This window comes from Amia ocellicauda, chromosome 5 (assembly GCF_036373705.1).
Source record: "Amia ocellicauda isolate fAmiCal2 chromosome 5, fAmiCal2.hap1, whole genome shotgun sequence".
NCBI lineage: Eukaryota > Metazoa > Chordata > Actinopteri > Amiiformes > Amiidae > Amia > Amia ocellicauda.
The window spans coordinates 11,316,912-11,340,143 of NC_089854.1; the positions used below are offsets into that span (position 1 = coordinate 11,316,912).

The following is a 23,232-nucleotide window of genomic DNA, read 5'->3' on the forward strand; positions in this document are numbered from 1 at the left end:
TGAATAAGACATTTGCAGTTCCCAAAAGCATCATGATGCATCAAGGGACAAGGAAATCATAATTATTATTTTTCAAATACTGGCTTTAATTTGATTCAAGCTACAAATCTGGTCAATAATCAGTGATTACATATATGATAATATGAATCAAATGCACAATTCCTTACCCACACGATGTTGAGGTGAATCTGAAGACCTAATGTATGCCATCAGGGCCAAAGCACTAGTTACACAAAGGCAATAGCCCAAAATGTATTACAACTCTGCTGAGGTTTTGTTATTCAGTGGGGGGCATCGGCTAGATTTACTCACTTTATTATGCTGCTGTCACTAAGTCTTGCAATTGTTTATTATTCGTTTTGCAAATCAGGACAAAAGTCAAACTACTGTTTCCAAGGGGGTAAATAATACATATTAGTGTATTGTTTGTGTATTTAGTATTTACAAGCTGTCATGTATGGTGTTTTTTCGACCATAAATACAGTGTTTGACGGCGTATACGAGATATACGAGTCCATCGTTTCGTTTCCAGTAAATCACCTCTCTTGGGCGAAACCCATCACTGTAATTCCCGCTCTGCTCTCCTGGAAATTACCATCTCTGTTTACCTGTGCGCGCCGCGCTGATTGGCTGAGCCGGGCGGGACCTGGTTTCTCGTTGGTGGGTAACTATGCAGCGACCAAACTGGTATTCAGTGTCAAAAGCACATGACCGGGCCAGCCGGGCCAGCAGCGCACGGATCCGCAGATCAGACCAAGAATGGAAAGGTGAGTTCGGGCTTCTTTGGTTCGGATACAGTTCTAGCGATGGAAAATCCCAGCGGCAAATAAACGACACAATTCAGCTGTAATGTCCTCCTTGTCAGCTAGTTTAAGAAGTGTTGGTGACATATTGGATGTCTATGAATCCTTCTACAATGAAACCCTAATTTTCAATACAACTACTGTAAATCAATTTAAATTTAGGACAATGCATTAGGGTAGCACATGGATAGTTTGTTTCTGTTTATTTATGAGAGGAAGTTAAAGAATAAACAGAGCTAACTGTTAATACCTGCCACAGGTGTACACATTTGGAATATTATACTTTTTTATTTTATTACAATTGCTACTATTCGATTAATTGAAATTAAGTATCGTGAAGCAAGTTGATTTGTTCAAAAAACAACGAAATCCAGTGTATTTGTACATCTTTATAATATCATGTAAGGCTAATACTATCATCAAAACAAATTGTTTATCATTAGGCTAAACCACCGAAAACATTGATCTTAGTCATCGCTTCTTTAAACACGCTTGTAGTGTAGTGGTGGCGTTCGTGTAGCGCAGATTTCCGTAGTTCTGCGCAGATCTACAGAATCCCTCCGTTCCCATTGGTGGAGCCGCGCAGACCCACGCAGACCTGCGGACATCTGCGCTGCAGGAATGCGAGCTGAGAATAGAGGAACTGCTCTGCTGTCCACTGTAACAACAGGCTGCCCAGCACCTAGAGCTCGCATGGCTTCCGTAGTAAGACCTGGGTGTTTCTGAGTCACAGCTGAGGTCTGTTGAAAGCAGACACCCTGACAGCCATGCGCCGACCCAGCGCCCTGTCGTCACACGGTACTTCCGGGTTCGAGTGCACTAGTCGGTAAGTGGGACAAACTGAGCGTCTGACTGCGCGATTTTATCATTTAAATCGGGTTCGTGTTTCGCACGCCATGGAATTACGTTTTTAATATATATGCACTACCGGTCAAAAGTTTTAGCACACACCCATTTTTCCAGTTTCCACTTTGTTAAAATGGGGGTGTTGTAAACCTTTTGACCGGTAGTGCATATGAACACAGTAGGCAGTAAAGGTGCTCTGTCTCCAGATTATGGGACATTGCTATGGTCAGCAAAACGCTTTTAAAAACTTTTATCTTCTGTGGAGTTTGGCTTACAAGGATAAGGCTCAGTAATGCGATATACTGTAAGGACTTGTACAGTAATGTCAAAGCCTCGCAAAGCTAAGGCATCAGCATTGTTAAAAAGCTGCTGGTGGCGCCTAATCGCTTTAATTGAACCATGTGCAATGTTTTCACCCTTGTGTTTCAATCTCCATTTCCGTTTCTAACGCCTCCAGGGAGTTAAACAATGGCCTTCAGTTGACAATGGCTTGTGTTGTCAGGGCTTGAAATGTCCACTGTATTCATAAGACAAAAACGCACATTGTGAAGCGCTTTATGCTGAATTTAGAGAACATAAATAGGCAGTATTTCTACAAGATATGGGCTAGGTACATCATGTGCAAAGTGGCATAAGTATGAAGAATAATAAATGGGGATTTGTGTGGGTATTATTAATGACATTACTCCAATTCAAGTCAGTCACGGCTGCACAATCGAGTATAAATACCCAGCGAGTAAAGCCCAACATCCTTACACTTAATCCCTCGCAACTGGGTCTGTACAACCGCTGAAGCAATGATAGTGGCGATGATTTAACTGCAGTAGCACCGCTTCACAAACTTCCCACAGGGCCGTTTGTAGTACTCATGTTGTGCTGGGTCCTTTTGCTGTAGGGGGGCTCATGTCTCTCGTTTGTCTTGTAGGGCTTCCACAATGGAGCCGGCAGTGGAGCGGAGAGCACAGAGGAGCCAGCCAGGGGACCCCCAGCTGATCTTCCTGGGGCAAAACGATGTCCAGAGGGTGCTAGAAGTGTATGTGAAACGCACCTTGAGCCTCAACGATGGTCAGATGGACAGCAGGCAGGCGGAGAGGAGATCCCGCAGGTGGGGCACCATGGTGGAAAGCCATAGCAAGCTGGCCGTTCGAAGGGCGTCTAGCGACTCCTCGGTGCACTTGGAGCCTGAAAAGAACTGGGAGGTGGTCTCGGAACAGGATCTCTTCGCCAGCCCTGCAGTTGCCCAGGACGGCTCCATGGAGCGGGGGAAGAAGGACACCAAGACCTCCAAGAAGATGAAGAAGGCATCCTTTTTTAAGAGCTTCATGAACTTGTTTACGAAGAAGGAAGGCGAAGACAAGGAGGACGCGGAGCTCCACCTGGAGGAGACCAGATGCTCCGAACCGCCTCCCACCCCAGAGAGTCCCCCCGCTGCGGTGACGTGTCTGCCCATTCCCCGGCAGGGTCCTGCACATCCCCCTGCTCTCCGTGCAGCCAAATCCCTCAAGAAGAAGAACTCCTTCAAGAGATTTTCTTTCAAGAGGGAGGATGAAGGAAAGGCCAGAGTGCTGAAGAAGCCCTCCTCCCTTGCTCTCAATGTCACTGTGCACAAGCCAGAGGGTGGGTGTATTATTATTATCATCATCATCGTAATTATGTATTCAATTGGCAGATGATTTTATTGAAGGCTGTTTCCAAAATGATGGGTTTATACGTCCTCAGGTGTTAGAAGGAGTGTGAAAATATAGTATCTGTGATTTGTCTGCTCAGTTCTGTCTGATTATCAACTTTTAATACTTAGAAGTGTAACCCTCTCTAAAAACGTGGCAACTGCCTGGTTCCCAACGGAGAGCCGTCTCTGAGTATGGGGATGTGGTGTGACATCACTTACCTGATAGTGAACGTGGAGAAACCTGTCAGTTTGTAATGCTCAATAAACTCTCATCCCCTTGTCCTGATGGATTATTATTGCAGTCATTCCCCCAGTCGCTCCGAACAACGAACCCCGGGTACAGCAGTACTATGAAAAGCTGTCGGAAGAGATGCAGCGGATTGTGAAAGAGGTGAAAGACAGCCCAGATGAGGTGATGGAAAGTGTGACTAGCAGCATTGAGGCGGACTGCACAACTAAGGGTAGGTGCAAAGTGGCTCTTTCTGTTCATATAGATCCTGTCTTCACGTTTTGAGGGCCTGCAGGGTCCCATGCCCCCCTCTGGTGACTGACTTGATATAAATACTTTCTCAATGGGAATATGGATTGTTTTTAGTTTTTACCCAAAATGGGACACTTTTTGGGGTCTTCAGAGAGCATTCTCTCATTCCCCAAATCCTCTGGCTACTTAAGTAACTAAGTGTTGGGATGAAAGAAGTAGTCATTCTTCTGAAATTTTTCCATGTAGTTTTGAACTTTCACTCATGGTGTTTAAACTGTGTTCTGTATATGTATCTATTCTCTATAGATCTAGATTAAATATGTCACATAAATTGTGGTCATTGAAGGACTCTCGCTTCGGGCACACTTATTATTTATTGTTCTGTTTTGTCCACTTCAGAAGAAGAAATCATTCAACAGATCGTCAGTTGTCTTCAAAAGAGCGGGGATGACATCAATGGAAAGGTAAATGCCGTTCAAAAAGTCAAAAAAGTGTAACACAGAGGAACTAAAGCAGGAAACGTCAGAGAGATCATGTGCAAAGTCTTAAAAGCAGCCGAGAAAAACTTGCCCCACCAGTTAATCAGTCAAATTTTCAGTGTAGACAGAGATAAGAGACCTTGTATGAAAAAAAAACTCAACCACTGAGGAAATAAAATAACCACATGATTACGTAATTATTTCTCTTGGTCTGCACAAAAACAAGCACTGACCTACCTTTTTGTTTTTGTGGTTATTACAGGACCAATAAAGTGCGTCTCTTATGTTTACAGATGCATGATTTTGATACAATTTTAGCTTGCATCAAACGTGTTCTTTTGGGCTGGAGTGTGTATAGTTGGTAAACTCCAATTTCTGAACGTTAGTATGAGGCAGCCTTGAAAACTTAACACAGTAAACCATGCCAATACTTGTCTTCTTCACTGTGAGATGAGCCCAGTACTAAGGGTGCAATAATGAATTTGAAAGTGTAAAATGTAACATGTTAAGACATGATTTAATATAGGTTTAACCTCTGCTAAGGGTTACTGTAAAGAATAAGACACTGCCAGACAAGAGGGGGGAAATTGAAACTGTATATGAAAGGTCTTCTGAGCACTGTTTCGTAAGCAAATATTTCTAAGCACTCCATTTCCTTATTAAAATGAGGAATATGCCTCATTTGTTTGCCTTCTAGAACGTCCCATTCAGTTGCTTCTAGTTGTCGATGCAACATGTTTGTGTGGCATCGCTCTCAAGAAACACCTTTCCTCCAGAGACCATGTTCCCAACCCCCGCAACTTGCTGTGTAAAGACCCATCTCTGGCTGAGGTTGTGAATGCTGCTAACCCTGCTTTTCCCGCTTGTTTGTTTTTATTCCTCACACAGCTGAAGGAGAGCGCCAGCCTGAGATCTTTCTTCCAGAGTCTGACCTACTCCTCGTTCCGGGAGCTGGCGGATCGCTACGTGGAGACCGAACTCCATGTCGAGAAAACCCCACAGGCACCCCCCCTGGAGCTGGTCAAGTTCGCCGTCACTCTGGACTTCACGGCCAAAGTGGCGGGGATCTGCAACCACACCGTCGGCCGCATCATGGGCTTCGGAAACCAGTACCTACAGGACCGCTTCACCCAGTACAAGAACGGGAGGGCACTGGTAAGGATTGTGGGAGATGCATTTATATTAAAAATAATAATAAGGAAAGTGGTTTTCAGTAGCAGCTCCTGGAGGGAATGTGTTTCGCATCCAAAAAAGAAAAGTAGTTTATGAAGGAACGAATAAGAAAATATTAAACTAATACAAGGCGATCCAATAGTATTAATTGTTGCGTGTTTTAATCCAGATGCCTGATATTTCTCGGTAATTAACCTTGTTATGAGACACATCTGGGCTTTTTTGTTGAGGAGTTTGTGTACTATATATCCTCTGGTTTGCCTTCTCCAGGACTCAAATTTCAACACAACAGACACCATGCAGAGTCCTGACTGAGGGCCGCTAAACTGGACTGGAATGGAACTGAGAATCATTGTGTGGAACTGGGAGCCAGCAGACGTCAGGGGCTGAGTCAGGCAATACTGAGACAACCTCAGGATTACACACAGTGGCAGGAGCTAAAGAACCGTCTGATCCCGAGAAACCTGTGAACAGAACGGACCGGCAGTGGAGACTTTGAGACGGATTCCTGTCATTCCTGGGAACGAGGGGCAGGTATGGGCGAAAATTAGACTGTCGGCACAGGGATTGTGTGCAGCCACTCCTGTTTAATTTTATAGTCAAATACAGTGTTGCCAGCCCCACCACACGGTAACATTAGGTCTGTTACTGAGCTTTCATCCATACAATATTGCTAGCTGTGGACATTACTTCAGTACTGTTAAGAGGTGGCAATTGTTTACATTGATCTTAAATGTTATTTTCATTTATTTTTGATTTTTGTATTTAAAAAAATATAAGTTTTATTTTACTATTACTGTAAATGCTGTCCCTGCTGTTACTGTGAGGCCAGCAATTGTGCTAATTCTCCACTAGTTGGCGTTCTTAAATAACAAGTGTTCATGGATTTAAAAAATTATAAAACGTGGGACATCAATTTATAGTTTTGTTTTTTAAATAAGCTTTTGGTACGCTATGCCATTTTACTCGCCTTTTACATTGCATGATTCAACTTTGTTTTGAAAACCATTTTACAGTCGCTGCTAATGAGTTACAGGTCGCGCTATAAAACATGCTGGGTTGTAAAATGCAGAACATGCAAGTTAATGGAACGACAGCGTTTATAGGATGTTTTTAGGAAAAAGAACATGATGACTGATTTATATTTTTCTTTTTTGTAATTCGAAAGACAGGATTTCTGAAGCAATTCAGTTTTATGCTAAACCACCTGAGAGTTTGTTATATCAGTCATGAGAGATGAGGATTTTAAAATGGGTAAATGTGAAGGAATGCCACCTTTTTCTATTTCTCAGATGTTTATTAAAATAAGCAGCATCTTTTACACAGGGACACATTTAAATGACAAATATGTGAATTCTGATTTGCTTGAAAACCTGTGCAATTTGTAAAAAAACAGTTTTCTCTGGATTGCTTTCCTTTCTGGTCATAATGTGACTTAGGGCTACTGAATGCATTGTTGAAAATTTGCGTTTTTGATATAAATATGTGTTCTTCCTATTTGATTATATACCAATATGGTGATCTTCCATATTGTGAGGTCATAATATTGGAAAATGTGAAATCTGCTTGTGTGAATGAATGCTAGTATTGTCCAGTATACGGACTGATCACAAGGAAATGGCAGAACGCTGACTTGAAGACGTACTGTAAGATCACAGGATCTCTCACAGCCATCACTTGTGGAAATGTGATTGGGCACACTTTGAACTTCTAGTCTTCTCAGAAACAGCCTCTTTGAAGCAAAATGGGACACCTACCAGATCCATGTGTCTTATTTTTGTGTTTACCAGCTGTTTCTATTGGGTTTAGATGAAAATGGATGTGCAGTACCATTTTATTTGTACAATAACATAAACCTACACACATTGTACTACTGTTGTTCCAATTGCAAAGAAATAAAACACTGTCAGTGTATTATGCTTTAAAATAAATGTTTTATTTTCTTCTGCTGTGAAAATGAAAAATGAACTCATTCCAATACATCAGTGCCTTTCTACCATCAACACTTTATAGCACCAGCCGCACATATCCCCAGTTTTCCTCCTGCCAGTCCCAGAATTTACTGTATAATAAAGGAAAACTGTACATAAATACGTTGTCTTTAAAAATATATTTAGAATGACTATTATATTCTACATGCAGAAAAATGTTGACAGTTTATTTTTTTAAATGTACACTCACCTAAAGGATTATTAGGAACACCTGTTCAATTTCTCATTAATGCAATTATCTAACCAACCAATCACATGGCAGTTGCTTCAATGCATTTAGGGATGTGGTCCTGGTCAAGACAATCTCCTGAACTCCAAACTGAATGTCTGAATGGGAAAGAAAGGTGATTTAAGCAATTTTGAGCGTGGCATGGTTGTTGGTGCCAGACGGGCCGGTCTGAGTATTTCACAATCTGCTCAGTTACTGGGATTTTCACGCACAACCATTTCTAGGGTTTACAAAGAATGGTGTGAAAAGGGAAAAACATCCAGTATGCGGCAGTCCTGTGGGCGAAAATGCCTTGTTGATGCTAGAGGTCAGAGGAGAATGGGCCGACTGATTCAAGCTGATAGAAGAGCAACTTTGACTGAAATAACCACTCGTTACAACCGAGGTATGCAGCAAAGCATTTGTGAAGCCCCAACACATACAACCTTGAGGCGGATGGGCTACAACAGCAGAAGACCCCACCGGGTACCACTCATCTCCACTACAAATAGGAAAAAGAGGCTACAATTTGCACAAGCTCACCAAAATTGGACAGTTGAAGACTGGAAAAATGTTGCCTGGTCTGAAGAGTCTCGATTTCTGTTGAGACATTCAGATGGTAGAGTCAGAATTTGGCGTAAACAGAATGAGAACATGGATCCATCATGCCTTGTTACCACTGTGCAGGCTGGTGGTGGTGGTGTAATGGTGTGGGGGATGTTTTCTTGGCACACTTTAGGCCCCTTAGTGCCAATTGGGCATCGTTTAAATGCCACGGCCTACCTGAGCATTGTTTCTGACCATGTCCATCCCTTTATGACTACCATGTACCCATCCTCTGATGGCTACTTCCTGCAGGATAATGCACCATGTCACAAAGGTCGAATCATTCCAAATTGGTTTCTTGAACATGACAATGAGTTCGCTGTACTAAACTGGCCCCCACAGTCACCAGATCTCAACCCAATAGAGCATCTTTGGGATGTGGTGGAACGGGAGCTTCGTGCCCTGGATGTGCATCCCACAAATCTCCATCAACTGCAAGATGCTATCCTATCAATATGGGCCAACATTTCTAAAGAATGCTTTCAGCACCTTGTTGAATCAATGCCACGTAGAATTAAGGCAGTTCTGAAGGCGAAAGGGAGTCAAACACAGTATTAGTATGGTGTTCCTAATAATCCTTTAGGTGAGTGTATAATATAGTTCAAATGCTTAATAGACTTAAACTGTGTAATACAGGATTTTTATATACAATAAAATGCGAGGGCTGCCATGCACTTCTGTATTCACAGGGCAAGGTGTAAGGTTCAGCAGTAAAACTGTATAGATCTGTCTTGATTAACTCAGCCAGTCGCTTTGCCAAGGCAGATTCAAAATTCAGGAAAGAAACGGATTTAAAAAATGTTTAACCTGCACTTCTAAATAAAATACACCTGGATGTTGGTGACCTGAAAAAAAGACCTTTTCTAAATGCTATATATACATCAGCGGATGAAGGCGTCCCCAAGATGTTTCCATTTGCGTCAATCTAATCTCGTTTCCATGTCACGCCTGCACAAATTCTTATTTCATCTTCTCATTGTTTATGTGCTCGTCTCTATGTCTTTGTCCATCTGTTGGGATCCATTCAATAGCTTCCTTTCTCCATCTTTGTTCATCTTGCAATATTTCTAGCTGATGTAGTTTTTTCTTTGTGGTTATGTTTGGAAGGTGGACTTATTGGCAAAGATGTCCTTTTTCACAAGGTCAAAGCGAGATCTCCTGTAATCCCAGGTAACTAAAAGGGGGCTCTTGGGAGATGGGGGCGATCCCTGGCATCACTGTGTTCCCATTAGAGTCTAAGAGCATTCCAGCTGCTGTGGGACAAAAGACATGGCACTGTACGCCTCCTGCGGTGCCTCGACCTCCTCCAACTCCAGCAGGGTGATGTTCGGGGAGCTGGGCACTTCTTCTGGGCTTTCCTTGAACTCCAGAGGGAAGTCTTCCTCGGTGCGTGTTAAGGCTGCCCTAGGCTGGCTGTCCAGCTCCAGCTGCAGGTTCAGCAGGAAGGTGAAGGCTGGCGGGTCTGGGTTGCCGTCGGAGTGAGAGTCTGTGTCCTCGGGGAACGAGGAGCTGGAGGTGGAGAGCTGGAGACGTAAAACTGAGCGCCGACGGAGACTGGGAGACTGGCTGGGGATGTCTGGCTCCATCAGGACCCCCAGCACAGGGGACGGGAAGAGCCCGGGGATGATTCTACAAGACACGACGGTGAAAAGCTTACGAAGGGTGAGCAGATCTAGCATGTTTTTTTATTTTGTATCTATGAATAGTGAAAAATGGTGGCACACAAAATGGATTTGGCAAGCAAGCAGAAACCATTCAAATATTGTTGCACAAAGCTAACGGGACCCAAACTGGATGTTTTTTAAAAGATTTCATAACTATTTAGTTATTCACTACCAAAATACTCAGTGTGAGTAACGTCATAATAAGGTTTAACATGCATCCAGTGGTATCAAATCTATCTATGGCCAAAACAAGGGCCAACAGTGTCTGTGTGAGTTTCAGAAAGTCATGCTTTAAGCCACTTTTCATTGGTAAGGCTGAATTACAACCGCAGGGTTACATCGTGTTTGTCCAGATGGGCTTGCTGTACTTCTCCAAGTCTGACTCGGGCTCAGAGGGGAAATTGAAGTCTAATGTGTTTTGAACACTGTCTACTTCCACAAAATCATAATGATACTAAAATCTGATGAGAATTGTTCTTTCATTTCCTTTTCTGTCCATGCACCTGTGTTGAGTGCAGACCAGAAAATAACAGCAAGCCCAAGGACTTGTCTATGTGACCCCTGTGTTGTCATTGATTCAGCCTCACCCATGTATATTTGTCACGTAAAGCACAACATTCTGCTCGACCTAAACACACATGAAAACCCCACTGTAGTTTCAGGATAGCTCTGTCTACACAATCCTAATATAGTTTACTGTAGTGTTTACAGTAGGGCTTACTACTGTTTTACTGTATTTAATATAAGAACCAACATTCAAAGTATCCAATGTCCTAGTTTGCTTTAGGTCCATAGTTACATATTTTCATATTAGGCACAACCACTACAGATTAGTACATATTACTTTGATGATTCGTACATTAATATAGTCATTTTGCAGTTTTGTTTTTAATAGTGTTTTATATTTTATTTCTTACAATGAGTATGGTTTGTTTAAGAGACACAGTGGGCGCCTCTCGGCTCACTGTTGATATCAGTAGTGAGTAAACTGCACTGTTATCAGTCTCGTCATCAAAGGTGTCAAGTGGGCGAGTGGCTTTTAATTTAGAAACTGTAGCCACCACAATAAACCTGGTTTACGTGTATGAAACATAAATGCTGTGGTTTGTATCTTGGTAAACCTGAACTACACAGAATCCCATCTTCAATTGGACCCGATCCGTATTTTTTCTTCTCACCTTTCTGCCAGGTTCTTCTGAAAGCTCCTGACCACAACGTTTGTGAGGACAATGCTGAGCTGCTTGACATCCTGCCACAGCCAAAACACCTCCTCTGGTATGTTTTCCAGCCACCGCAGCACCCTGCAGAGAGAACAGCTCAACTCCTCAAACACCGTGGCATAGCTTTCAACACAACAACCCAACCAACCCAATCTTGGTCCAGGAGAGACCCAGTCCAGCAAGCTTCAAGGGCCACCCTCAATGGTCAAGTTATACAGGCCTGGAAACACTAACTTCTGATCAAGTAAGAAGGTGTTTGAGTAATTTCAGACATTAACAGATCACTTACCCTGCCATAATCGCACAAGTGACTTGCTTAACTGACCAACGCATAACTTTCAGTTTTGGATCTAATTAACTGGTCTTGAGCTCTCCAGGGTCAAGGTTACAGACCCCTGAGGTACGAGATGAATAAGCAAGAGTCAGTGAAGGGTCATAGTTTTGAAAACAGTTGGGATTATTCTGTATTTCCCTATTTACTTTAATTTGGAGTCCACAATAGAGTCTTTTTTGTTTGAACTCCCTCCCAGTTTGGAATTTGTAATCGTTAACCATCTCCGCTCACCACGACAACGTCTGACCTGACAGATAGAAGTCAGGCAAGAGCGAAGACACAAATCCTGTTTAGCAGGTTAGGGGACTAGTAGAGTCTAAATGTTTTTTAATCACCCATTATCTGTATTTTCTTTATTCTGTAGGCCACTTATGAGCTGGGAAACGTCAATACTGTTCAGAGCTGAAAGAATGCAAAAATACCAGTGCCTTACTTCTGGCCGAAGGAGAAGACGACAAAGATGGGGAGAGTGTAGGGCAGGAGCAGGTACGACAGCAGGTGGGCTGGGAAAAAGCTGTTCTGGAATCCTGCAAGGCCCAGCTGTACCACTAGGTTGCACAGTAACGCTACAGCAGCAGAGAGAATCAACAGGGGCTCAGATCAGGGCTCATTGTTTTAACCGTACATTAGAGACTAAACACACACAGACCAGACACACAAATAGAAAAAACATCATAATAATTTCCGCACATCATTGTAACTGCCTTGGTAGATTGGCGAACCAGGAACTGTAATTATTCCCGCCCAGTTTTTGTCCTTGGTGTAATGCGACACAAATGTTGTGTGTATCCTGTGACTTATAAGAAATAGCCTCCGATCCAGTTTACATAACAGTGCCAGGCAAATTGAGATATTTCTGTACAGCCCCTGACATACAAGTCAACCCAGAAAACTCCTAAAGGAAGACCAGGACTGTGAGAACTAGCTCTGGACTGTGTTTCCCCCATGCACTGTTCCTCTGCCGCATTCTGTCATTTAGAGCCGTGTACCTCCCTGTATCCAGGCTGGCAGACCGTGATAGAAAGCCTGCTCCAAGGAGCTCAGATCCCAGCTCACATCGTCCACCGGATCGCACCGCTCCTCAGCCGAGTCTGGGCTCCCCTCAGGGCCTGCTGGGGTCTCCGTGTCGCTCTCAGCCTCACCCTGCCCCCGCTCCTCTTCCCACAGAACAGTCTGATGCTGCATTGAAGTGTCTGAGCACAGGCTGGACAGACAGGGGTCGCTGGGAATCCAAGGAGGCTTATTTTCCATCAGATCTATAAGCAGACATTTAGAGAATAAATACAGAAGGTGAGGCTTAAAGGTTTAACAGTGGATTCCCAACCCTTACCCTGCTTTACTTCATTACTTAATTGAACCCTTTCACACATGCCAATGATTTCAAAGCTCCATGCAGGTAAAGTTACAGATTAAACTGATTCAGTCTTACTTGTCTGTGCTCCTGGTGTATGTCCTTCTCACTGAATAAACAGGAAGTAACAGTAACCTTGCATTGACCTCCACTTTCTACGGGAGCTCAGCTGACTTCCATGGGGGGGGTGCCTCTGTTCGTTTTGGAGTGAGGGACAGGGCACCAATTCGTTGGAAGAGGTGTCTGGGACCCTGACAGTCTGTCCCTCTCTGCACTGCATGTTGCCACATTTCTTTTCAGCGAGTAGGATCAGAAATCTGGTCAACTGTTGGCAGCATATTTCAGTCTTTTTTAAACCTTGGCAATTGGTCTCTACTGCATTGTTGCCACTTGTTTGACAATATCTTTGGACTCCGTCTTACAGAATACCAGTATGTCAATGCTGTTGAACTCTTAAACCCTGAGAAAATCTAAATATGCTATAGGAAAGTGTTCACTGATTGAATTGATAGGTTGTGAATTTGACCTGGCCAGTGCAGCATTGCTTTTAGCATTTAATAATAGCTGGTCACCTTTTGGCACATAGTAGGTAGCTATGAAATTAGGAATAAGGTGAAGGAGAGGGTTGGAATATACAGCTTTTTGTGGAAACCGTTTCTGAGCTTCAGATGTTCTAAGATTCCAAGTGTTTAGTGGCTATGCATGATCGTAAATGTTTGCATGCCCTATGTCTTTGTGAAGGTACCCACTATCGCATAGAGGCAGCAGAGTTGCCAGTATCCCAGGGTTCCCTCCCCTTGGCCTGGCCACATGCCCTTTACTCGTCATGCCAATGAGAGAAGCTTGGCATTGTAGGACAATCAGCTTGTGTTGTAAAGTAGGCCTACTCTGGACAAGGAAACTGAGTTCTCCAAATTGTCAGCAGCTCCACTGTTGATAAATATTTATCCAGTGAAAACAGCTGCCACCCCCGGTTTCTTTTCCACAGTTTCTATTAATAGGAATACTACTACTACTCACCCCTCTGCAATAATGCTTGACTGCAGGGTGCAAAAAGTAAATCAAAACAAACAACCGTGATATTTACCATTGGACTGCAGGAAGAAAATTGTATCTTGGTATCCCCGGTAATAGGCCGTATTTAGAGCCTAGAAAATGAAAAGACACGTGGAGTTTACAGCCTTACAGATACACGACATCTAATGCCCACATTCTGTCTGTCTTCAAACGGTAGGCATGTGTAGTCTAAAATAGTGTACGTATCCCATCATGTCATGTTCAATCGTAGCAGAATATGCCACTGATAATTTACAATGTATTTTGGAACTACTAAACTTGGGTGTGTTTAAAAAAATATATGAATTAAAAAAATAATAATTAAAAAAGCAGTTTACTCTGCAATTTAATTAGGTCTACATATTCTGGGAAAGAGGATTTGAATCTGGCAAATGCATAGCAGCTCAATGCTGTGAATATCAGTCTTGTGATTCTGAGAGCATAAAAAAATCATTCCAGTATGAAAAATGCATCAAACCTTTCATCTACGTAAAAGATCACTGATTTGCTGTAAAGGGGTGTTTTTATACACCATGATCCCATGGTCCTTCCACACACAATATCCATTTAACACCATGGGAATCAACTAAAGGTAGACGTGGTACACTTACCCTACAGTGGACATTGTGCACTGGTGATTAAGTAGACAGGGTAAACATGTGCTTTGAACGAGTCAGGAATAAAGGACAAAGATGTTTGTTTATTGCCATTTGTTTAGTTTGGGAACAGGGACATTTGGGAGGGGAAAATTGGTGTTGAAATGGCTCAGTATTGCTTTAGCATATGGCAAATTATGTTTCAGTCTAAGAAGGGACGCATTTTACTGCCTGTGAATTTTATTTAAAACCGTCTTAACCGCCTGCTTACTTATTTACCAGCTATGGTATGCTGAACAAACGCCAACTAGGTTAAGCCACTGTGATGTTTGTCCTATAACTCCAAGTATCCGGCAGGGGGCGCTTTTATGCGTTTTTAATAGCAACTCCACTTTTTAAACTGCACAATGTTACAGGTAGAAGCACAGTGGATCAATTACACTACAGTATATGTAAAACTGCACATTGTCCTTAGTAGTAAGGACTAAGTAGTAAAGTAGGACTAGTAGTAGTAAAGACAAAAGCACATGGTAGACTTCTAAGGAGAAGTAAAAGCTTGATAATATTTGATTGTAAATAACGGGATTTGTTACAATTTTTGAGCTTACAGGCTTTTAATTGCTTTCAAAATTAAGTGACATTTCATTTTATGAATATATTAATCTAAAAAAAGGAAATTTACACAACTGAGAGTTATAATTGTTATCCAAGAAAAACAAGCTGACATTTTTTCTTCTGATGAATGTTATCAACAACTTGTAATTACAGATTTTTTTATAGAGCTGTTTATAGAATGTGCATTTTAAACATTTGACTAGCTATGTCACTGAAGCGCACTGTGTTCCTTCCAGGTGATGCTCTCCCAACATTGCCACAGCCAGGTCTAGCAGGCCAGAGCGCTCACACTCCCCAGCACAGTGTCTAGTGTCACGAAGGGTGAGTGCTCAGACTGCAGTGTATGTTTGAATGTTAATTAAATAAAAATCAAAGCCAAATGAAAACTAACATTGCAAAGCAGGAATTGTGAAATGAATACGGTATTCACCCAAACCCTCGCACATTGTAATCCAGTCACACCACCTTCCCAACACCACCTCTCCCATCTTGCCTTTTCTTTACCAGCAGGCCAGGTGCCGAGGCCTGGGCGCAGGGCAGGCCTTACCACGCACGCGGGGGGGAAGAGCGCGTCCAGCATCCGGAAGAGGTTGCGCGTGGTCAGCTGGAAGTTGAGGCCGCTGAATTCCAAGTTGTAGAAGTTGAGCGTCCGGTCCTGGGGGCAGATGTCCACCTCGCCAGCGAACGGGCACACGGTCAGGGTCTGGGAGGAGTCCTGGATGGGCTGGATGTTGGTGAAGCCCCCATCAATGTAGCGCTGAGCAGAAAAGAAGAGTCAGTCCCCAGAGCGCTGCAACTTGTTCTGCTTGGCAAGGGGGATCTTTCCATTAATCTAGTCCAGTGTTGGCCAGGGCTGGTCCTGCAGATTTCCCAGGTTTTTCCACATCGTCGCAGAATACCTTCAACGTGTGGTCATTATGACTCATTAACCTCAATAATTGAATCACTAAAATTGTTAATGGTCTGGATAAAACTACTCCTTACAGAGGAAACCGTGTCTCTCCAGGGCCAGGGTTGGCCAGCCCTCCTCTAGTATTTTATCAATCGGATATATTTAACAATCGACAGCTTAAAATACTATTTCAGTGTCAGGTGCCAGTACCCATTTAACAGATTGAAAGCCTGAGGAGAAGCATTTAATTTCAGTTTGTCAATAAATCAGCCCAATAATGAACCTAGGAGCTTGACTGAAACAAAGGCTTTGACTACAGCTGTATATCAGCAATTTCTGTAGACTGGGAACAGGCCAGTAATTGATCAGCTCCGCCAGTCAGTTGTTCTCTGCTCTGTGTGGGTATTTGATTTTGTTTTCCTATTGGTCTCTAAGTGACTGAGTTTACAAAAAGAATAGTCTGCTTAACAGGTACAAACTGACGTGCTTCCAATATGTTATATAGACCGGCAGTGAGATGTCCTCTTTAACTCAGTCTCCCAATCTCATATGCTAGGAAAGGGCAACTAGGAAATATAGGATACACGCATTAGCTACACTATTTTTTTCAAGACAAAGTCCTTCTGTTGTGTCCTTCTTGTCAGGAACTTACTTTGCTAAATCCAAGGTATTGCCAAGTCATTCAGTGTTTGGATTCCAGTCATGAATATTACCAAACACAATCTCGTTTCAGAATAACAAAGTTGTTTGTAAGATTAGTAAACCTTTTACAAACTTTTATATAAACTACCATGAAGCTGGCTCATTTTGTTTAAAAGGCTGCCTTTTATGCTCAATCTCAATAATACAGATTGCGGTTGTATTATTATACAGATTAAGAAAGCTTTTAAGTGGAACACTGAAGAAGATTTGAAGACTACCAAGGAAACAAATGTACCTTTACACCCACCTAACTCCAAAGTCAGAAAATTGACAATCTTCACTTCACTGCATTAATAAATAGTAGCATATTTCACACTAGAAATAAATGTGTGCTGTGCTGTATCCTTACCAATAATGTACATCTTTTTCTTGATAAATGTGTTGCCATCACATTGCAAATATGAAAACTGCATACTTTATATAAAATATAACTTGCAACCTTAAAACAGAGGAAGCTCAGCCGTACTTTATTCTTGGGTGATTATTTATTATTGTACAGTACATTATGCTCTCTCTCAAGATTCATGTTTTCTTACAAAAAGCTTTGGGAACTTTAGCCTTACCTCTCCTCTGAAGACAGGAGGCAGCCATCCACAGTAGATGGGAACAAAGCAACTGCATAACAGCGCCTTGAAGAGGAAAGGAAGCGCACTGGACTGAGTTACTGTGCTAAACACCTCTGATACATTCATTCAGCGATCAACCAATCCTGGTCCCAGCAAATCCCTGATCCAGGTGGGCTGTAGGTCAGCCCTGTGCTTCTAAAGACTGGGAATGAATGTCAGTTATTGTCCATTTCTGCAAGCCCCTTGTCCAGTTCCATTTCTTGAGGTGCTGAAGTGTGTCCAGGTGTTTGTTTCACGTGATCACGTGATCGTGGGTGTAATCCAAATAATGGTCACTCATACCATTTGTGTGCCAGAGGGGGCAGTGTGAGGTTGATATACCAGAACTTTGAGCAAATGACAGCAGAAGCCTGTGTGGTTCACTGCATGCAGTGCTTTTGTGGAATCTGGCAAATTGTGAGTTCAAATCCTGGTTGAGTACCACTCTTCTTAAAATGCCTTTGTCTTTGGTTTGTGTACCAGAGGGGGCAGTGTGAGGTTGATATACCAGATATTTGATCACTTGCACTCTGTGACCTCTGTGGCTGACTGCACAGGGTGTGGGTCTTGTGGCCAGCAGGACCCAGGTTCAAATCCACACTGAGGTAAATCTGTTACCATATGTATATAGACAATGGTGTGATGGGGTAGGATGTAGAGGGAGCATTGAGGACCTGCTTAGGTCTATGAGGCAGCATAGGATATCCTCTAGTAGATCGGAGCAGTGAGCAGAGGACCACTCTAGGGTAGAATGAATGAGGACTGGTCCATGCTGGGGAGAGGTGCCAGCTTATGGTCTGAGGGAGAGAGGAGGAAGGGCAAAATGTTCTCTCCCACACTGCTACCTTCCCCTATCTCACCTCATTGTGGGCTCACTCCACTCCACCTTATACTGGCCTTCTTTACTCCCTTTCCAATACTACCCAGCTACCTACCCCAGCACACTATTCTCTGTATATCTACCTCAGTCACCAGTGGGGATTTGAACCTGGGTCCTGCTGGCCACAAGACCAGCACTCTATACAGTCAGCCACAGAGCACTACAACTGAAGATCTGGTATATGCACCTCACAGTGCCCCCTCTGTCACCAAAACACAGAACAAAAAACATTACTGCACTAAGATTTGAACCCAAGGCCTGCTACATTTCATGCCAGCACTCAATGCAGTGAGCCACAAGGACTCTCCTTCTAAATCATCCAAGTTCTGGTATATCAACCTTTGTCCCCTCTGGCACAAAACCTGAAGACAACAAAGGCATTTTAAAAAGAGAGGGGCTACACCAGGATTTGAACTCGCAACTTTTCCAGGAAAAGAACTGCATGCAGTGAGCCAGACAGGCTTCTGCTATTACCTGCTCAAAGACCTTGTATATGAACCTCATGTAAAGCCAGTCACATAGAATATTTTGACTTGCGTGGTTTTCAGACAATTTTGCCAAACAACTTAACTGGTTGGGGTTTAATGGTAAGCGTTCATTATCCACAATGGCAATAAAGACCATGATTATACAGAAGTATAATTTTAACATTTAACATGTTTAATATATATTCTAAAATAATAACTATAGATGGTATAAACAAATGATTTATATTTCAACACCAAGTTACGTCATAAACATACCACCAAGTTTGTTTTCAAACCAATCTTCTGACTTGCTCCATTTCTCACCAACATAAACTCATTGTTATATGCGATTATAATAGATAAGGAATAAATTATGTATTTATATATTTTCATTTTAAAATTAATACTGTAAAATAGTAGTTTATATCGATTGAACCCTTTTTTGTAGAGAAAATGTATACAATAAATTCATGTTAATAAAATTGTTTTGTTCAAGTACTGCTCATTGTTGCATGCAATTATTTAACATACTGTAAAGTCCGTTGCCTACTGATTTATATTTGAAAATCCAGAGACTAAATTTAAATGTGAACTCCTCCAAAGCACTGTTTAGATTATGCCTACCTTTCTTATCTTCTTTTATACCTTTTGTTATTCTCTGTAATGTGTAGATTATTTCTTTACATAATTGCTGGTTAGTGCTTTTTAAACCATGCAAGTGGTCTTCTTGGATAAAGGAATCTTTTTAGTACCATCATAATAATACATTATGCCACATATATATATATATACACTCACCTAAAGGATTATTAGGAACACCTGTTCGATTTCTCATTAATGCAATTATCTAACCAACCAATCACATGGCAGTTGCTTCAATGCATTTAGGGGTGTGGTCCTGGTCAAGACAATCTCCTGAACTCCAAACTGAATGTCTGAATGGGAAAGAAAGGTGATTTAAGCAATTTTGAGCGTGGCATGGTTGTTGGTGCCAGACGGGCCGGTCTGAGTATTTCACAATCTGCTCAGTTACTGGGATTTTCACGCACAACCATTTCTAGGGTTTACAAAGAATGGTGTGAAAAGGGAAAAACATCCAGTATGCGGCAGTCCTGTGGGCGAAAATGCCTTGTTGATGCTAGAGGTCAGAGGAGAATGGGCCGACTGATTCAAGCTGATAGAAGAGCAACTTTGACTGAAATAACCACTCGTTACAACCGAGGTATGCAGCAAAGCATTTGTGAAGCCACAACACGTACAACCTTGAGGCGGATGGGCTACAACAGCAGAAGACCCCACCGGGTACCACTCATCTCCACTACAAATAGGAAAAAGAGGCTACAATTTGCACAAGCTCACCAAAATTGGACAGTTGAAGACTGGAAAAATGTTGCCTGGTCTGATGAGTCTCGATTTCTGTTGAGACATTCAGATGGTAGAGTCAGAATTTGGCGTAAACAGAATGAGAACATGGATCCATCATGCCTTGTTACCACTGTGCAGGCTGGTGGTGGTGGTGTAATGGTGTGGGGGATGTTTTCTTGGCACACTTTAGGCCCCTTAGTGCCAATTGGGCATCGTTTAAATGCCACGGCCTACCTGAGCATTGTTTCTGACCATGTCCATCCCTTTATGACCACCATGTACCCATCCTCTGATGGCTACTTCCAGCAGGATAATGCACCATGTCACAAAGGTCGAATCATTTCAAATAGGTTTCTTGAACATGACAATGAGTTCACTGTACTAAACTGGCCCCCACAGTCACCAGATCTCAACCCAATAGAGCATCTTTGGGATGTGGTGGAACGGGAGCTTCGTGCCCTGGATGTGCATCCCACAAATCTCCATCAACTGCAAGATGCTATCCTATCAATATGGGCCAACATTTCTAAAGAATGCTTTCAGCACCTTGTTGAATCAATGCCACGTAGAATTAAGGCAGTTCTGAAGGCGAAAGGGGGTCAAACACAGTATTAGTATGGAGTTCCTAATAATCCTTTAGGTGAGTGTATATAGGGAGTGAATTACCAGATTAAGGGCATATAAAGGAGCATATATAAAAGCTTATCTGAGTTGGGCCTTATTGGGCCATAAAATATTCATGAGCCTGCAGCAGGGTCTCCTACAGCTCTGGAAACAATTTAGACTTAACATTGATTTCTGAACTTGGAGTGGTCTCCTAATTTTTTCCAGAGCTGTATGTCTGTGTTCTGGCTCAAATCCAGTAGGCACATTTGCTTCAGAAGATGTGGGTCAGTTTTGGCCCATTGTGCAAATTGACACTCATATCAGGTATACAGTTTAGCAAGTTTAGGCCTCGTTTTCAGCTCCTAAAAACTCAACAGTGAATAGGGTAAGGAAAAAAGGAAGACAGGGTCCTGTGTTTTACCTGAACCAGGTCATCTTTGGATTGGAAGTCGGACACCAGGATGTTCTGTCCATCCTGCAGGCGCGTCATGGAGATGTGCAGGCGGCCGGCGGCGAGCTCGTGGGCGTTGTCCGGCAGGCTGCGCAGGAGGCAGCACTCCAGCTGCTTGAAGAGGCTGAAGGAAGGGTGCAGGGGGCCCAGCAGGTGCTTCCTGCTCTCCTGCGCTGTGGCCACCATTTCGTCCCGCAGGCGCTCTGTGCCGAAGCGGACAGCAAGGGTTACAGTCGAGAGGGAGCGGGGACGTGTGTGACATTGGGCCCCCATGTGTAATGAATTTATATTTAAAGTAGTAGTAATAATAATTACACATCCATTACTACTGTCATTAGAATATTAGTAGTAGTTTGTTTGTTTGATGGGCAAGAACCTGCTAATGTTTTTGTTTTTGTTGTTTTTATTAAGGGTTTTGACTGACGCTGTGCATTGTTTCACAAACAACTGAGTTGTAGATGTAGATGACTATTGTTATGATGTGGTATTGTATGGCTGGCGTTGTTCATTACATTAACAAATGATAAGCCTGATTTATTGGGACTGGATTAAACCCAGAACACCAGAACAGAGACGTCCAAACCAGAAAAATACTTATTCTTGGGATTTCAGCAGCTTGTGTTTTAATTGAAAATATTGTGATATATGATGTAAATAATATTAATAATTAAGTTACATTAGTATTATTATTAAGTATACACACATTTTCTACAATTTGTTAAACTGAGTAGAATTTGTAGAAGTAATAGTAGTTCCAAGATGAAATAGTACTATAAAAGTTTAATACTGGGGAACTATTTCCGGAACTGGGAATAGACACCCTATTGTTTCCATTTAGTCTATTAATGAGAGATGTTGGCTTTCCAAGGCTTACTTTATAATTTTTAAAAGAAAGTCCCCAAAATCATTCTAGTAAGTAGGAAGGGTCCTACAGTAGTTTTCTGCTGGGGAGCTAATTATGCAATGGCAAGTGTCCTCCCACCACAATTTTCTATTAGATTGGGTTGTTAGCGTTCCAAGGGTTGCTTTCAAGCGATAACCTTCTATGTTGTTTGAGGGTTTGTTTTTTTAACCAAATTAAATATATAGTCTGTACACTCACCCATGCTGGAGCCGCACACCACAGCCGCTGCAGCCAGAGACCCGGCCGAGGCCCCGAACACCTTGGGCGCGGAGCGGATGAGCCGGGGCGCCACGTCCAGCAGACACTGCGCGGCACCCAGCTGGTACACCGCCAGGAACCCGGAGCCGGAGAAAGACAGGGACAGGAGCGGCGGCGCCCCGGAGCACAGCCCGCCGCTCGAAGACATCGGTGACCCGCCGACAGATGCTTCTCCCGACCGCAGTGAATGGCGGGCTTCTTATATCACAGTTGAAACAAATGTACTAATTGCTACATTAACAACAGAACTCGTATAACAATGTGCCAAAGTGGTCCCGAATCAGTACGTTTGAACCAAGAGTAAGAGTAAAGGGTGCGTCAATAATGAACCCAAGAATAACAGCGCTGTGCTCCATCTCAATTTCTATCATTTAGAAATATAACCCTGTTTACTCTCATTTCTATCTTTGATTTAGGGTTCCTTTTAGGAAAAAAAACGGATACAAATCCCAGTAAGTATAGCTTTTCAAAATGAGTGCTATGAAACGGTCCCTCTGGTTCTAGCACATCTGTGTGAGAGGCTGCTGTTCCTGAGGTTTTAAACTCGGCTCTCCCCCCAAGCTAATGAATGACTGACGTCATAGGATTGATGACACTTAAAACGAAAACCCTTCTGGAAAATATCAGGACATGGATTTTACACATTTGACAAAGTTGTATGGCCATCATTGCAAGCATCAACAAAAAAACTCCACAGATAATGCATAGCTGGAGAATATATGGATGCTTTATAGGAGATTGGGGGACATGGAGACACCCGGACAATCTTACTGGAATTCAACTTATTGAGACTTTTTTTTAAACTAACATATTGATACATATAAATCTTAAAAGGCAACACAAGGACCAGTGAGGTTTTTGTTAGCTTCTACAGCACATTTTTCTCACCACAGACCCTGGCAATTATAGGAAGACTATCCCTCACATGTAGCAGTGCCTTTTGGTGTTACTGTAAGTGTACGCATTGATTGTACTCTCATCTCACTGCCAGACCCCACGTGGACTTCCTG

At 42.6% G+C, this 23,232-nt stretch overlaps 2 protein-coding genes across 3 annotated transcripts; one reads left to right on the forward strand and one right to left on the reverse strand.

Annotated features, from left to right (window-relative positions):
- Window positions 1-704: 704 nt before the first annotated feature.
- LOC136749415 (uncharacterized) lies at window positions 705-7,365 on the forward strand. Of its 2 annotated transcripts, none has more exons than XM_066703705.1 (6): window positions 705-767; window positions 2,575-3,266; window positions 3,621-3,779; window positions 4,199-4,263; window positions 5,167-5,433; window positions 5,722-7,365. In XM_066703705.1, the coding sequence occupies exons 1-6, from the start codon at window positions 760-762 to the stop codon at window positions 5,764-5,766; spliced, it is 1,236 nt and encodes a 411-aa protein (XP_066559802.1). In that variant the 5' UTR covers window positions 705-759; the 3' UTR covers window positions 5,767-7,365. The 2 variants fall into 2 exon arrangements, with proteins under 2 accessions (XP_066559802.1, XP_066559801.1); XM_066703704.1 differs by lacking the exon at window positions 705-767 and adding an exon at window positions 1,498-1,629.
- A 34-nt stretch (window positions 7,366-7,399) lies between these two features.
- pnpla1 (patatin-like phospholipase domain containing 1) lies at window positions 7,400-22,703 on the reverse strand. The gene is made up of 9 exons (XM_066705687.1): window positions 22,163-22,703; window positions 21,031-21,263; window positions 17,250-17,315; window positions 15,640-15,849; window positions 13,913-13,973; window positions 12,464-12,730; window positions 11,908-12,040; window positions 11,099-11,221; window positions 7,400-9,885 (listed from the first exon to the last, which is right to left on the reverse strand). Exons 1-9 carry the CDS (start codon window positions 22,368-22,370, stop codon window positions 9,492-9,494), a joined length of 1,695 nt encoding a protein of 564 aa, XP_066561784.1. The 5' UTR covers window positions 22,371-22,703; the 3' UTR covers window positions 7,400-9,491.
- Between the last annotated feature and the right edge of the window lie 529 nt (window positions 22,704-23,232).